General features: G+C 41.9%; 1 protein-coding gene across 2 annotated transcripts in view; it reads right to left on the bottom strand.

Moving 5' to 3' along the window:
- Window positions 1–17,508, bottom strand: part of LOC135221761 (zinc finger HIT domain-containing protein 1-like) — a 143,638-nt gene that overhangs the window by 71,775 nt on the left and 54,355 nt on the right. For both annotated transcript variants that reach the window (XM_064259577.1, XM_064259576.1), the window contains one exon: window positions 7,794–7,882. In XM_064259577.1, the coding sequence (XP_064115647.1) occupies window positions 7,794–7,812 (19 nt within the window). In that variant the 5' untranslated portion in view covers window positions 7,813–7,882. The remainder of the gene's footprint in view (window positions 1–7,793; window positions 7,883–17,508) is intronic.

The raw sequence follows: 17,508 nt of genomic DNA, 5'->3' as shown, positions 1-17,508 counted from the left end.
CAGGAGCTACCGAGGGGACGCCTGACGCGGTGGGGATGCTCCCTAACCTTCCTGCGGCTTTCGAGCTTTCCTCCCCTCCACTGGGACTGGGAGTCTGGAAGAGGTCTAGGCCTGGAAGCATTAGGGAGCCGATCAGACGCACCCTCCACTGCACTGGGTTCACTGCACAAATCACTATTGGAATCACTCTTACCTTCTAATTGTTTGATTTTCCTCTCCATACTGCGAAATGGTGGCTTGCATGGAGGGCCACTTCTTGAAGGCGCATCTTCGGCTTCGGTGCAGGGAGCAGGAGCTGAAACTGACAAAGGAGCTACTTCTAAAATAGGATTATCTATATCCAACTCGCTAATACGAGATCTACTATTGCTCCTAGAAGAAGCTTTCCTAACTTTATCCTTTTCAAGCTTCCTCAAGTAGGAAGACAAAGACTTCCATTCATCCTCATTCAGCTTTTCACATTCAATACAAGGATTATTAAAGGTGCATTCATTCCCTCTACACTTCAAACATACCGTGTGAGGGTCTACCGCAGCTTTCGGTAGCCTCACCTTACACTCAGTCATACAACAAACTCTAAACATAGCAGTTTTCTTAGTATCAACATCAGACATCATGAATCCAAGAAAAATCCAAAGAAAAGTCAAATAACTGTCCACAAATCGCGAATGCCAGGCCAAAAGATCGGGTACTTCACCAAAAGTCCGTAGAAACAATCCAGGGCGAAAACGAGAAAAGAATCCAACTGTCAAGAGGTACCGACAACAGGTGTGGTCGACACCGACGACAAAAAAATCTGGCAAGAAAGGTATGTTGGTTCTTACACCCGCTTCCCAGCGGCGGGTAAGGTAGATCACCTGACCTACCTGTCGCGTTAGCCGCGAGTTTTGAATTCTGTCGTGACGTCAGAGACGTAAGCTAAGTATATGTCTGACAGGAAAGTTCATGTACAAAACTTTATTGTATCATAACAATATCATTTTCATACATTCAACTTACCTGTCAGATATATACATAGCTGATTGACGCCCTTTGGTGGAGGGCAAGAGACAGCTAACTTACTGACTAGACAGGTAAACAACATATGTTGTAGGTATAAATAAACCTTGGTTCCTACCTTATTAGATGGAAGACTTCGTGGCTACTGCCCAGGAGTCTGCTTCATCTCAAGAGCCTTAGCGAGATAGTGATCTGTGGCCAAGAGTTCTTGCTGGTCTGTCGATGGGGTCTTATCCACTTACTCGGCAGAGCGTAACTGGCATTTGTCAAGGGGTGCTAATCCGCTTATATGACAACACGCCTTCTTTAAGGAGAACACAACCGATCCCGATCACCCGATCCTAACCCGTGTTAGTTCTAAGATTGTTAAGAGTCATCCCCAAACTCTTAGCAAACAACCACAATCTCGAAAATCATACATACAAAATCAAACAAAAAAAAATTTTGTACCCCTCTAATAGTCAGCTGTCACTCGATTTCCTAATGAAGAGAGTGAAGGGCCGCCAGTGCGACATCTGACACTCCCATGCACAGGAAACACAAGAACACATCCGACAAGAGGGTTACGTACACATATTTAAGGATCGGTGCTCTCTCCTTTACCCAGAACCGTCTGTGCTGACACAAACGGACCTAGAGAAAAACATTTCTCATACGTTACTTCGCACATCTTTTTAAATAATAAGAGATGCAAATACTGAGTTGCATCTCCAATAGGTTGCGTCCAAAATATTTTTAAGTGACATATTTCTCTGGAACGCAATTGATGTCGCGATTGCCCTTACCTCATGAGCTCTTACTCTTAATAGATTAAAAGAGTCATCTGGGCAGTTCTTATGAGCCTCGGTAATTACAACTTCAACAAAGAAGCCAAAGCATTTTTAGACATAGGTCTCTTGGGGTCTTTCACCGAGCACATAGACCATGTTGTGAGCCTCCCAACCGCTTCTTTCTGTCCAGATAGAATTTCAGTGCTCTAACATGACAAAGTGATCTTTCAATTTCTCTGCCTACTAGGCTAGTAAGTCCTTTTACCGCTCGAAACTTCTAGGCCAGGGATTCGAAGGGTTCTCGTTTTGGCAAGAAAAAGTCTGGAATGAACAAAATCGCAGAATCTTCTTTGAAGCCAACTCGTGACTCAAGGGCGTGCAACTCGCTGACCCTTTTAGCCGTAGCTAGAGATAGCAGAAATATACACTTTCTAGTGATATCCCGGAATGAAGCCGTATGAGGTGGTTCGAACTTTTCGAGGACAGAAATTTCAGAACCACATCTAAGTTCCAGCTCGGAATCCTAGGCTCTACTGACTTCGACGTTTCAAAGGAGCGGATGAGATCGTGCAAATCTTTATTATTCGTCAAGTCTAAGCCCCATGTTTCTAAAGGACTGACGAAAGCATACTTCTGTATCCTTTAATTGTGTACAGAAAGATGTGACTTTTTCCCTCAGGAAAAGAAGGAAATCCGCAATTTCGGTTACAGAGGTATTGGAAGAGGACAGCTTCTTCGACCTGCACCAGTTTCTGAAAACTTCCCACTTCGACTGGTACACTCGCCTAGTAGATGATCTGCGGGCTCTAGCAATTGCGCTTGCCGCCTTGCGAGAAAACCCTCTCGCTCTGACAAGTCTTTCGATAGTCGAAAGGCAGTCAGAGCAAGAGCGGGTAGATTTTGATGGTACCTCTCGAAGTGGGGTTGTTTGAGCAGATCTATCCTGTTTGGAAGAGATCTGGGGAAGTCCACTGTCCACTCCATCACCTCCGTGAACCAAATTCGGGATGGCCAATATGGGGCTATCAGAGTCATTCTGGTTCCCTTCGAGGCCACAAACTTTCTGACTACTTCCCCCAGAATCTTGAATGGGGGAAAAGCGTACACGTCTAGCCCTGACCAGTCCAGGAGAAAGGCGTCTATTGCATAAGCCCTGGGATCTTCTACCAGGGCGCAAATGTATCTATCCTTTTGGAGAGAAAAGTGGCGAATAGATCTATCTGCGGTTTCCCCCAAAGATACCAAAGGTTCTGACAGATTCCGAGTGGAGGGTCCATTCTGTAGGAAGGACCTGGAACCTACCTGCTCAGTCTGTCCGCTCTCACGTTCCTCTCCCCCTTGAACAAATCTCGTTAGAAGAAACCACGTTCCTTTGATTTGTTTGCCCAAATCAGCAGATCTCTTGCCAGTTCGTATAGGGCGAGAGAGTGAGTTCCTCCTTGTTTCTTGACATAAGCCAGAACGGTCGTATTGTCGGAGTTTATCTGTATTACTTTGTCTCTGGCTATCTGCTCGAAGCTCCTTAGCGCGAGGTGAATCGCAAAGAGCTCCTTGCAATTTATGTGCCATGACACCTGCTCTTACCGACCAGGTGCCTGACACTTCCTGGACCCTAAAGTCGCACCCCAACCTGTCTCCGACGCGTCTGAGAACAATGTCAGGTTTGGGTTCCGAACTTCTAAGGATACTCCTTTGTTTTCTTCTAAGGGGGTCAACCACCACCTTAATTGTTGCTTTACTTCTAATGAGATTGGAAACGTACCGAGAGCTGTCCTGTCTTCCAACTCCAACTGCTTCTTAGGAAGAACTGAAGCGGACGGAGATGTAGTCTTCCTAGAGGAAAGAACTGTTCGAGCGAGGAAAGGGTCCCCAGAAGGCTCAACCATTCCCTCGCTGAAGTACGCTCTTTCTCTAAGAAGCTCAATACTTGCACAGCCTTTCCTTACTCTCTCTTGAGAAGGAAATACTCGAAAACCCGAGAATCCATCTGAATCCCCAGATAGACTACGTTCTGGCTGGGGGACCATCTGAGATTTCTCGAGGTTCACGATTAATCCTAATGTCTTTGTCAATTCCAGGATTGTTGACAGGTCCTCCAGACACTGCTTTTGAGACCTGGCCCTGATGAGCCAGTCGTCCAGTTATAGGGAGACGTTTATCCCTTTCATGTGAAGGTGTTTTGACACATTTTTCATCAAGTCTGTAAAGAACTTGGGGGAGCCTTTAGAAAGGCCGAAACACAGGGCCCTGAACTGATAGATCCTTCCCTCGAACATGAAACGCAGGTACTTCCTCGAACGAATGGTGAATCGGAGGGACGTGGAAATATGCGTCTTGAAGATCTAGGGACGCCATCCAATCTCCTTGACGGAGAGCTGCAAGTACTGAGGCAGACGTTTCCATGCTGAACTTCTGTTGTACGAATTTGTTCAGCGAACTTACATCCAGTACCGGTCTCCATCCCCCCGAGGCTTTCGCTACGAGAAACAAGCGATTGTAAAACCCCGGGGAGCTTTGATCCAGTACCAGCTCTATTCCTCTTTTGTCCCACATCTGTTCCACCATTTGACGAAGAGTATCCATCAGAACAGGGTCCCTGTATCTGGCTGACAGTTCCCTCGGTGATGTTGTCAAGGGGGGCTGTCCTTGAATGGGATATAATAACCCTTCTTGATTATTGACATCGACCAAGGATCGGATCCTATGTCTTCCCATGCTCCCGCAAAGAATTGTAACCTGGCTTCTACAGGTGTCTGGAGGAAAGATTTCTCATTTTCCCTTCTTAAAGGACGGAAGGCAGATCTTCCCTTTTTTCCGTTGACTTTCTTCTGACGATGGATCTAGCTTGCGGGCCTCCTCGAAAGGGCTGCTGCTGTTGAGCTGGCCTAGAGGCTTTCTTTTCCTCACTAGCCACAGGTCTATTTTTTCCTTGAGGATTGCCTTAAAAGATCTTGAGTGGCTTTCTCAGTTAGTGAATGGGCAATGTCTCTCACCAACTGCGAAGGAAATAAATGTTCCGAGAGAGGCGCATACAGCAAAGCGGATCTCTGCGAAGGCGAGACGGCCTTAGTGAGAAAGGCACTATGAACCGCTCTCTTCTTTAGTATTCCTGCACCGAAGAGGGAGCACACTTCCGCCGATCCATCTTGAACCGCCTTATCGATGCATGTAAGGATGCTATGCACGGTTCAGGGCTTAGTTGTTCTTTTCATGGGACTTCTTAGCAATAACCCCAAGGGACCAATCTAGGAAGTTAAATACTTCTAAGGTATGAAAAAGTCCCTTGAGGAGATGGTCCATTTCCAAAAGACCCCATGTTTGCTTTCACTGAATTAAGGCATGTCTCCTCGACGAGTCTACGAGGACTGGAGAAGTCCGATTCAGCTGAAACGGGCAGAGACAATCCCATATTTTCTCCCGTTTCGTACCATATGCCTCTCCTACCCCTTAGTTTAGCGGGAGGCATGCAAAAGATCGTCCTTCCTAACTCCTTCTTAGTCTTGATCCAGGAGTCAAGAGATTGTAAGGCCCTTTTCATGGATATGGCCGGCTTCATTTTCAGGAAAGATGAAGACTTGTGTGCCTTCGTACTTGAAAACAGAGAGCGAGGAGAAGGAGGAGCGGCTGGAGTCAATGCATCTCCATATTCTTCTAAGAGAAGAGCAGAAAGAACTTTGTAATTCGAAAGCCCTTCTCTGTTAGTAACTTCGTCCTCCGAGACGTCATCTAAATTAATAGGATCGGAAGGAGAAGGCTCCCTTCCCTCCTCTGTCCTCCTCTCTTTGATTTCTTCCTTTCCAAAGAAGAAGCACTTCTATTAGGAGAGGGGCTAGGAGTAACTCTCTCCTTACGTTTATCATTAGGCGAGTCACGTATCACTGCTTTACGCCTGTTAGACTCCTGTCGGATGTCAAGCTCATGAGGAGGAATGCGCCTGGCTTTTAGCAGGAGTATCTCGCTGAGAATACTCCTGGGGCCTGGTAGGAGTATCCTGTCTGGAATACTCCTGGCGCCTGACAGTCGTTACACTCTTCGAATACTCCTGCCGTCTGGTAGGCGCATCTCGCTCCAAATACTCCTGGCGCCTGTTAGGAGTATTAAGCTCAGAATACTCCTGGCGCTTGGTAGGCGCATCGCGCTTCGAATACTCCTGGCGCCTGGTAGGAGTAAAAAGTCTAGATGCTCCTGGCGCCTGGGAGGAGTATCAAGGTCAGAGTACTCAAGGCGCTTGGCAGGAGTATCTCTTCCCGAATACTCCTGACCTATGGAAGGCGCATCTAGTTCCGAATACTCCTGTGGCTTGGTAGGAGTATCGCTCATGGAATGCGCCTTTCGAATGGCAAGTATATTGCGCTTAGCGGGCGCTATACTCCTATCAGGAGTTCTCTCTTCTCCAGTTGGCTCTTGTTGCTTGGATGAAGATCTGGGCCTAGAACGATCTACAGAAAAGTCAGGCTCTTTGCGCCTACTTGGCGCCTGGCTCCTAGTTGGCGCCTGACGCTTGGCAGGAGTTACTTCCTTTCCCACGTCTCGCCTGCCTAACGCACCGCTCCCCCCAGAGATCGCCGCTTGTGCGACAACTCCCCTGGAGGGTTCGTCGCGCCCGACAGGAGATCGGTATTTGGATCTCTTAATCGGAAGCCTGTCATCCTTTTTACGAGTAGGCTCTTTAGAAAGTACTCCTGCCAAAGACGCTAATTGCTCCTGTACATTCATCAAAATTTTCCTGGTCGAAGGCTCATTCGAATCAGGAGAAGGAGATCTGGAAGGCGCTCGAGAGTCTTTTACATTCCAAGGATCTAACTCCTTTCTAGCTTTCTTGATTACCGAAGGCGCATCCTCTTCAGAGAAGCGCTCGGGGCTAGAATTGAGCTCAGGTTCTTTCCAATTCCTTTTCAGCGGACGTGAAAGCTTCGATTCCTTCCATCCTCTTCTCGGAGAAGGCGAACTAGATGATGAAAAAGCACTCACGAAGGACGCTTTTCCTATAGCTGTCCCTGGCAGTACTGAGATGTATAAGATTCTGCCGAAGGGACGCCTGATCGTTGGGGATTCTCCACGCACCACCGTAAGGCTTTCGACTTTCCTTCTCCTCTTGGGCCAGGGAGCTTGGAAGAGGTCTAGGCGTGGGAGCGTCGCAGAGACGACCAGACGCCCCCTCCACTACACTGGGGACACTAACACACTAGAAACCACATTCACTTCTCTACCTTCTAATGCTTCCATTTTTTCTTGCATTTTTTGAAGGGAAGCTCTGAGTTCCGCTATTTCTGAGGCAGAATCAGAGGGATTAACTTGTGAACGGGCTGAAATAGAATGGGCATAATTATGAGAAGAAGAAGAAGCTACAGAACTACTAGACATTTTCCGGCTTTTGTAAGCCGCCTTCCTCTCTCTATCTTTCTCTAACTTCTTCAAGTAAGAAGTCAGATTCTTCATTCTTGCGCACTCAATCTCTCACACTCGTTACACGTATTCTCAATTGAGCATTCAACCTTCTACAACCACTGCATGTAGTGTGAGGATCTACCGAAGCTTTCGGAATCCTCACCTTACAGCCCTCATTCACACACACTCTGAAGCTAACACTAGAATCAGACATATTCACGAAAATCCAAAGCGAAGTCCAAAAAACAGTCCACGATAGCGAATGCCAAACAACGATCCAAGTATGTCACCAAAAATCAGTCGAAAGATGATCAAAAGCGTTGTGAAAAAAGAATTCCAGTCAGGAGGAAGTAACAACAATGTTGATACTACCGGCGACAGAGAGAATCTGATTAGAAAACGGGAATGGTTCCTAGTCCTGCCACCCAGAGCAGGGCGGTAGATCACCTGACCTACCTGTAGCGAGTGCCGCGAAATTTGAATTTCTGTCGGGGACGACGGAGTCGATAGCTATGTATATATCTGACAGGTAAGTTGAATGTATGAAAAAAAAATGCATCAGCACTTCCCTTATAACAATATGTATTTGCACATAAATCTCTACAGAGGAACTTGAAGCCAAACTTATGAACTAACCTGATTCACGAGTAGTCATTGTTCCTTTAAGGACCTAAGTTGCTCTTCTAATAATTGTTAGACACCTCATGATGATCATCAGCCTCATTCTGAAAGAAATTATATTTATCAGAAATTAGTTTAAAGAATTTATGAATCCATGGAAACAAGACTAATAGCAAATCCTAGAGACATGGTAACTTGAAACTTGTAACAAGGTGATTAACCAAGTGGAGAAAGGGAGGGGCTAAGTGGGGGAGTATCCCTCACTCACTATCAGTTGCAATCCATTTTCCTTTAGCTGCAGGGTCTGAGCAGGGCAGTTGAGGTGAAACTAAAAGGCTGTGGTTTGTCTACATGGGAAAAATACAAATTGTCATTAAAGTTCTATTTTTTCCTTAACCTCTTCATTACCGAAAGTTTGTTTGGAGGTAGGTGGGTACCACCATTCAAGTCTACTACACCGCACCGGGTGCATAAAGGTGGTATGCGTAGTACCACCAAAACTCCTCTTTTCAGATAGGGACTTCCAATCATTCTGTAATTTCGGTTTGAAGAGTTTGGAGCAAAATAAACAGTATGACACGATGCCAGACGTATGATGAACCCAAAAAAATATTATTATTGCTTATAGTAGTGTGTAGGTGACAGATGAACTGCGTCTCAACAAAAAATCACAAAACCAGACAAGCGTAAACATGTAATAACTTCTACCCAAGTAAAAAACCAGTTGTATCATCATTTACTGTATTTATTTATTTATTCACATTACATTTTACAAATAAAAGATATGAACACCAGATAAATGAAGGTAGAAATAAAGCCTTATAGTAACTTTATATATATAAAAAAACCAAAACCAGAGAAAAGCGATTTTTTCTGAGGACAAGAAACTTGAAAAATTAGTTTAGATACCCCTGATGTCCCCTAAAGTTGTTTTCTGTGATGAAACTAATCTTAGAAAACGTGGAAAATGACATTGACCAATTTTTGAAAGATATACTATAAAATTTGCGATTTCCATATTTATTGGCGGGCTTTCGCTTTAGTTTTTGCTCTCTTTTTTTTGTTATTACGTGCTTATTTACGGGTTCTATTTGATAATACTTTATGTGCATGTTCCAGGTGCGATATACCAACATTCTGTAAGACCGAATTTCTATTCAAGACCGTAGTTTTCTCACCGACCACCAGTGTCCCTTGTACAAGGGACACTGAGTTTCACATTTTTTTTTCATAAAATCATTTATTTTCCCTGTAGGATGATAAAACTAACAGAGAATATGCGTTATTATAGTGCTAATAATACCTGATAATTTCATTAGCCTGTCTTGATTAGTGTATTTTTGGCAAATATTTTTACGATCGGCACCCCTCCAAACTTGAGTCACTACCGAGAGATTCAGTTCGGCAGCAAACGCAATGTTTACATTCTGCTCACCCACCCGGTAAAGAAGGGGTTAACCCTGTGGCGGGATCACAAGCTAGAAAAAAAGCAGGCAAAACCCTCCCCACATTAACCTAATCACTCCAGCTGCCAAACCCACCCTCTTTCACACTTTCCTCTTAACAATACACAATACAAGCAGGACAACTGACCTACAACTACACAAAACATAAACAAAACAACTCTCAAAACACACATACTTACCAATCAATCCAGTTACTCCGGGCTATCCTGTGCTGTCCGCTGGTTAAGGTCACTGGGACACCAACAACAACAACCAAGAACCATGACACCACAACCCAACACAACACCACCAAAGACTACAACCCAACAACTCAACAACCAAGGACAACAACAACAGAACAACAATCAAGGAACACAACCACAACTCAACAACACAGCAACCAACCAAGGAACATAACCACAACCTAACTACACAACAACCAACCGAGGAACACAACCTCACATATAACAACAAAAGACCACTGCACAAACAACACAAAAAATCACAACAGCACAGGCACAACAACTCTAAGCAAAAAGACTAACTTAACAACACCAAATAAAACACAAAACTCAACCAACTTCCAATGCCTTCAATAGACTCCTCCAACACTACTGCCTATCACAGGCTCTCACCAAAGACTCACTGAAAAACTCACTAAAACACAGAACTCTGATCTCTACCAGCAGACAACCCAGCCAGAACTCACTAACAGCCAATACAGTCGTTAACTATCCATACAGCAATTACTCTCTCTCTCTCTCTCTCTCGTAGTAGCCATCTTGCTTGGTGAGACGTTCCTGCGCGAAGTCAGATTAATCAACAGATATCACAAGTTTAACATACGTCTAGAATTTGAGAAATATCTAGAAGTGTTCGTGAACTATCGGTGATAAGATCAGTGTGAAAATAGTAGGATAAAGCGTCTTCTAAGTTAGTTTATCAAGTGAAATACTGTAAATCAGAACAAGATGGCAGTAAGTTCCAACTGTGGGAAAAAATGGCGAGATTTAGCTTGCTTGGCAAATTCGCAATACGATGAGGTAGCAGGAAGGGAACTGGCATTTCTCATCTATGAGATCAGCAACAGTCCTAACCAAAAAGATACAAAAGCATTCATAGATATATTAGAAGGATATAATCCTTCAAACTGGAACAAATCAACTGAAAACATCTTGAAAATAATTGAAGAGGTTCCAAATAAAATCCAAGTGGTCGTCAAGAGACTCATAAAGAAAATATACATAAACCAACATATTCCAACAAAGAAAATAAATAAGGTGAACCTTGTGAATATCCTAATTGATGCATTAGGAAAAAGAATGCCAAAAGCATGTAAACTGTGTAAGGTGTGGTATAGCATAGTTAATCCACAAAACCTAATCAGAAAATGTGCTGCATGCAACATTCCGACCCATCCACAGTGTGCTGAGGTAATGCAAGATATGAGAAAAGACACAAGAATTTTTTGCTCAACATGTCTACCATGGATAGACAATGTTTTTAAATCAAGATTAAATGTACAAATAGTTGAAGAAGAAGAAGAAGAGGAAGAGGAAGAAGAAGAAGAGGAAAATGGAAGAGAAGTAAACAAAACTGAAATGACAGAAAAAGATAAGGAAAACAAAGAACAAGATAAAAGTATGGATGCAGAGATACTCATTGATACTACATATGAGGCTATAAAGCAGCATACCTACGAAGAAATAAATTACGATATGACAACACTAAAGAAAATCCCGAAGAGGCTCTACCCAGATCTACACATGACGGGAAAGAGGAAAAAATATACAAAAAAGACAAGTCTGCAACCTTTTGAAAAGAGGGAATTGCAGATTTGGAGAAAAATGTTACTACAAACATCCTAAGGTATGTCACAACTATGAAATATATGGTAAATGTGCATACCTAGATGGCTATGAGGATGATTGCAGAGATCTACATCCAAAAATATGCAAAAAACCTAAAAGAAGGAAAAGAATGTAAGTTTGACAAAAAATGTAAATATATGCACCCTGTAGCCATGAAACATAATCAAATAAATAACCAATCAAGTAATAAAATCCAAAATAAGAAAGAAACAAATAAAGAGAGGAATGAAGACGATCAGGTAAAGAAAAAAGCAAGCCATCAACGAGTATGCAGAGGTGTCAGCAAAAAATTTCAAAGCATCAGCTCCAAGATTCTACTCAAGAGATAATAACTGTTTTTATTATGCAAGAGGATATTGCAGATATGGAGAAAATTGCAGATCCAGACACAAAATGAATAATTATGATGAAGGAAGAACAAATATTATGGAAAAGTTGGATTTTTTAATGTCAGAATTTCTGGAAATGAAAAAAAGAACAACATACCAGAACAGGAAAGACATGGGAAAATCCTTATTATTACCAATATTAAATGAAGGAGAAAACACGCAAACCATCATAGTGATGAATGCGCAGGGTTTAGTTATGAGTAACTCAAAAAGAAAAAATAGAGTACTTAGAAGAAACTAACCCAAATTGAAAAAAAAAATAGATATAATTGAATATAAGTGAAAACCTGGTATTCCCAAGAGACTGGGAATGATGATCAAATAAAAGGGTTCCAAACTTATAGATCAGATAGAAAAAATAGGAATCAAGGGGGAACCGCAATATATGGGAAAGACAAAAAACAAGGAAAAATATATGAGAAATATAGTAACTCAGAATGTGAACTAATAGCAAGGTAAGAATTTGAATCTGAAAAATTAATGAACATAGTAATATATAGGACCTCCTAATACTAAAGAGTTTGACTTAATAATAGAAAAATTGGATGATATATGTAGAAATCACAAGGACTGGACTATTCTCCTATCTGGAGACTTCAACTTTCCTTTCGTAGACTGGAAAGAACGAATAGGAGATTGTGGATGTACTTATACATATAAAAAAAAAGAGAGTAATAGTAGTGCAGAAGATAAGAGGCAATTCGAAAAGCTATTAGATACGCTACTAGAAAATACAACATTCAACAAATAAATCACCTGCCAACAAGAAAGGAAATACTTTAGACCTAGTATTTGTGAACGAGATGAATTATTTAAAGAAATAATAGTTTATAATGCGAGTATTTCAGACCATAATGTCATAGAATTAACAGTCCATTCCAAAGCAAGTGAAAACAGAGATAAGCAAGAAATGAAAAAGTGGGAAGGATATGGAAAATACAACTTCTACAGTAAAAATATAAAATGGTCAGAAATAAATGAAGAATTAAACAAAGATTGGGATAAGTGATGACATAAGGGTAAATACGGAGATATTATATAAAATATTAGAGAAAATAGTGGATAAATATATACCGAAGAAGAAAAGTAAACATCAGTCATGCATACCAAGAGACAGAAGGATCTTGTTCCAGAAAATCAGAAAGTGGAAAAAAGGTCTTGCAAAAGAAAAAAATGCATGGAAAGTTATAGAACTAAAAAGTAAGATAGAAAATGCAGAACAAAAGATTATACAATCAAAAGAAAATGAAAAAAGGGACTTGGAAGAAAAACCCTATTAAATATCAAGCAAAACCCCAAACTATTATACTCATATGCGAAGAAGATGAATAAAAAAAGAATAGAAATAGGCCCTCTAAGAATTGAAGGGAGATTAACGAATGAAAAAAAGGAAATTTGCAACATATTGGCAGAACGATATAAGAGAGAATTCACTCCTAGAATAGATAATGAAGATAATGATATAGAAGTAAGGGATGAAGATAGTGAATATTTAGCTGACATAGATATTAATGAAGCTGATATTGTGCAGGCTATTAATGAAATTAAAAATGGAGCTGCTGCAGGGCCTGATGGAGTGCCTGCTATTTTGTTAAAGAAAGTAGTTCATTCTATCGCAAAGCCACTTGCAATATTATTAAGACAAAGTGTAGATACAGGCAAGATTTATGATGAGCACAAATTAGCATATATTACCCCTACTTTCAAAAGTGGATCAAGACTAGAGGCAAGTAATTATAGGCCTGTGAGTCTAACATCACATATTATGAAAGTGTATGAAAGGGTAATGAAGAAAAATATTATGAAACATTTAATAAAAAATAATTTGTTTAATAAAGGACAACATGGTTTCGTACCCGGAAAAAGTACACAAACCCAACTGTTAGTCCACCGTGAGAACATATTAAAAAATATGAAAAGCGGAAATGAAACAGATGTGGTTTATCTAGACTTCGCAAAAGCTTTTGACACAGTAGACCATAATATATTAGCGAAGAAAATTAGAAAACACAATATCGTGGATAAAGTAGGAAGATGGTTAAAAGAATTAGAAAACACAATATCGTGGATAAAGTAGGAAGATGGTTAAAAGAATTTTTACACAACAGAAAACAGATAGTTATTGCAAACGATGAGAAATCGGATGAAGCCAAGGTAATATCCGGTGTGCCACAAGTACGGTGTTAGCTGCAATACTGTTTGTTATTATGATTGAAGACATAGACAGTAATGTTAAGGATTCGGTAGTGAGTAGTTTCGCAGATGACACAAGAATAAGTAGAGAAATTACTTGTGATGAAGATAGGAATGCTCTACAAAGTGACCTTAACAAAGTATATGATTGGGCAGAGGTAAATAGGATGGTATTTAACTCTGATAAATTTGAATCAATAAATTATGGAGACAGAGAAAGAAAGCTATATGCATATAGGGGACCTAATAATGAGACAATCACAAATAAGGAAGCAGTTAAAGACCTTGGTGTGATGATGAATAGGAACATGTTATGCAATGATCAAATAGCAATTCTGTTGGCAAAATGTAATGCAAAAATGGGAATGTTGTTACGGCACTTCAAAACAAGAAAAGCTGAACACATGATTATGCTTTATAAAACATATGCTCGTAGTCCACTTGAATATTGCAATATGATATGGTACCCACACTATCAAAAGGATATTGCACAAATAGAGTGTACAAAGGTCCTTTACAGCTAGAATAGAAGATGTTAAAGACCTTGACTACTGGGAAAGACTACAATCCTTAAAATTATATAGTCTAGAAAGGAGAAGAGAACGCTACATGATAATTCAGGCATGGAAACAGATAGAAGGAATAGCAGAAAACATCATAGAACTAAAAATATCAGAAAGAGCAAGCAGAGGTAGATTAATAGTGCCCAAAACTATACCAGGAAAAATAAGGCGGAAAGCACACAGGACATTAATCCACTACGCACCAGCATCGATAATGCAGCGTCTATTCAATGCGTTGCCAGCTCATCTGAGGAATATATCAGGAGTGAGCGTAGATGTGTTTAAGAATAAGCTCGACAAATATCTAAACTGCATCCCAGACCATCCAAGATTGGAAGATGCAAAATATACCGGAAGATGTACTAGCAACTCTCTGGTAGACATTAGAGGTGCCTCACACTGAGGGACCTGGGGCAACCCGAATGAACTGTAAGGTCTGTAAGGTAAGGTCTCTCTCTCTCTCTCTCTCTCTCTCTCTCTCTCTCACACACGTTGTCAAATGGAACTCCATAACTCCTCCATATTTCCTCCCCTGTTACATTTGACGTCTCCTTTCACTCACAACACCCACACTAAATAGCCTTTCGCAACACCCACGGATGCTCAGATGCAGGTCCCCTGGATCTTGTTTGAGGGCCCTCATACACACTCTCAGTTACACTGCCACCAACTTCTCCCAGGCCACTTCCAGTCAGACTACCATTATTATTTCCCTCACTACCATCCTCCCAAATCCCATTCACTATCTCATCTACCTCTTCCAACTCTTGTCCAAATATCTCTCGTAACTCTGCCACCAAATCACTTTCCTCATTTACACTCCTGCCAAACTCCCGAAGAGACTCATTCATACTGCCAACTACATCCTTACCACCTGATTCCCTTCCCGCTGAAACTTCACTAAACCCTGTCAATGCAAACCCACACACGCTATATGCATCATTCCTCCCCTCAAAGTCATCTGTATTACACGCCTTATCCACCATTTTTACCCTAACACTAACCCCTCTATCATGCAGTTCACGTTTCTCCCTTTCATTTCCTTTCCTTACTTTCTTCCGCTTTCTTCCATACTCAACCAACACTAACTGCCGATCTTCCAGACCTATTTGCTCACTGATGCTCGGCTCACATTTATTCACCCTCAACCACTCACTCATCACATTCTCCTGAACATACTGTCGCATACTAGAGGACCCACCCAACTGAATCCCCTTACCAACTAGTTTCCCGAATTCCCAGCTTGACTCATCCTCTTTTGCCTAAACACACTCACCACATGACCTTCCATTCCACATTCAACAGATTTTGCATGCTTTTCTCTACACATCCTAGCATAATGCCCGTTCTTCCCACAGTTGCCGCAAACTATGTTCATATGGGTACCCCAACATCCACTAGCGATATGCCCTGCCTGTCCACACCTATGACATTTAATATCCCTATCTTTCTTACACTAACTCACCAAATGCCCTCTTTGCCCACACCCAAAGCACGCTCCTAACGCCCATCGACATTCATTCTTTTTATGTCCTGGCTTACCACATCTATAACACTGCTGCTGCTCTCGATCACAACTAACTGACCCTACTCTTCCAACACTCGCACTCCTATCTCTTTTAGGGCCAACTACACTCACGTTACTTGCCCTCATGCTCCTATCTACCACTCGCTCTGCCATTCGCCTCTGCCCTTCCAAAACTGCCTCCCTATAGCTTCTATACTCTGGTACAACCCCAGCTACTTCAGTCCTAACACTAACACTTCTACTCTCTTTCATACACCTATCTAACTCGTAATCCTCTACTATTTCTAAAATGTCGTTCCATGTTAACTTTTCATTCGTCCATCGCATTTTCTCCTTACGTTTCAGATTTATAAACTCATACACTCTCTGGTACAGTCGCCAACAACTTTCGCACTAACTCCTTACACTCATTTATTCCTTCGTCCCCAAACTTTTTCCTGGCTAATGTTTCTAACCTACAGACATACATCAACAACGACTCACCAACATTCATTCTTGCCTCTTCAAAATCTTGCTTTCTCCTATATCTAATGCTACTCTTTATCCTCTTTGCCCATTCTACAATCCTAGCTATTACACTCTTATACGGCACATTTCCTACACTCATCATTACCCCATACATACTCAACAAGAATCCCATCAAAAAGCTACCTAACTCTCTTGTCCAGACACTCTTGTTATCCCTATACTTTGCCTCACAATACCTCTCATATTCCTTAAAAAAGTCCCTTATGTCCCTACTACCATATTCCTCGTATTGTGCACATAGGGGTACCTCTCTCATATACACAGCCTTTCGTACTTCCCGCTCACTCTCACTTTCATTTCCGCTATTTCCATTCTGACCCCTCTTTCCCTCTTCCGAATACAGCGAATCCACTTCCATACCCCTGACTATGCTCTTCTTACCCTTCTTCTTTCTATCTACCTGTTTCCACTCACCGCTATCCAAATCACTCTCAGCCCTTTCCCCAATGTATTCTGTCCTAGTCTCATCCTGTCCATCACCCTTACTAACCTTCTTTCCCTTAGTCTTCTTCTTTTCCTCAACCACTTTCTTATTCTTGTCCTCAGGTTTATCCTTATCCTGTGTCTTCCCCTTCTTTCCCTTACCTATCACAACCGAATCACCGTCAATCGTACTCTCATCCACTAGCTATTTCACTTTCTTTACCACTCCTGGCCCATCACAAGACCCAGTAGGCCTACCTCCTACAGCTCCCTCTCCCATGAATCCCTTCATCATTTCCTGCATCATCTCTTGCACTGCATTCATCATTACCCCTAATTTTTTATCCATTTTCTCAACCACTCTTTCTTCCGCTCCTTTCACCTCTTCTTTCATTTCCACTTTTGCACTCCTTAGCATTCCTCTCATTTCCTCTAACTCCCTCGTTTGCTCCTCACACTCTACCCTCAACCTCTCATTCTCCACTTCCAACCTTCCCTTGCCAATCTCAGCTCCTCCTTCAGCCTCTCTATCTCCTTCAACCCTTCCATCCTCATTTTCTCCACCATTCAAACAACTCACTACCCCAATTGCCCTGCAGCTGCCGCACCAACAGTCCCTGTTTGGGCGCCAAAAAATAATGTGGTGGGATCACAAGCTAGAAAAAAAGCAGGCAAAACCCTCCCCACATTAACCTAATCACTCCAGCTGCCAAACCCACCCTCTTTCACACTTTCCTCTTAACACTACACAATACAAGCAGGACAACTGACCTACAACTACACAAAACAT

The sequence above is a fragment of the Macrobrachium nipponense genome, chromosome 3 (assembly GCF_015104395.2).
Source record: "Macrobrachium nipponense isolate FS-2020 chromosome 3, ASM1510439v2, whole genome shotgun sequence".
NCBI lineage: Eukaryota > Metazoa > Arthropoda > Malacostraca > Decapoda > Palaemonidae > Macrobrachium > Macrobrachium nipponense.
The sequence above is the reverse complement of the archived record's forward strand: the minus strand, read 5'-3'. Positions and strand labels throughout refer to the sequence as shown.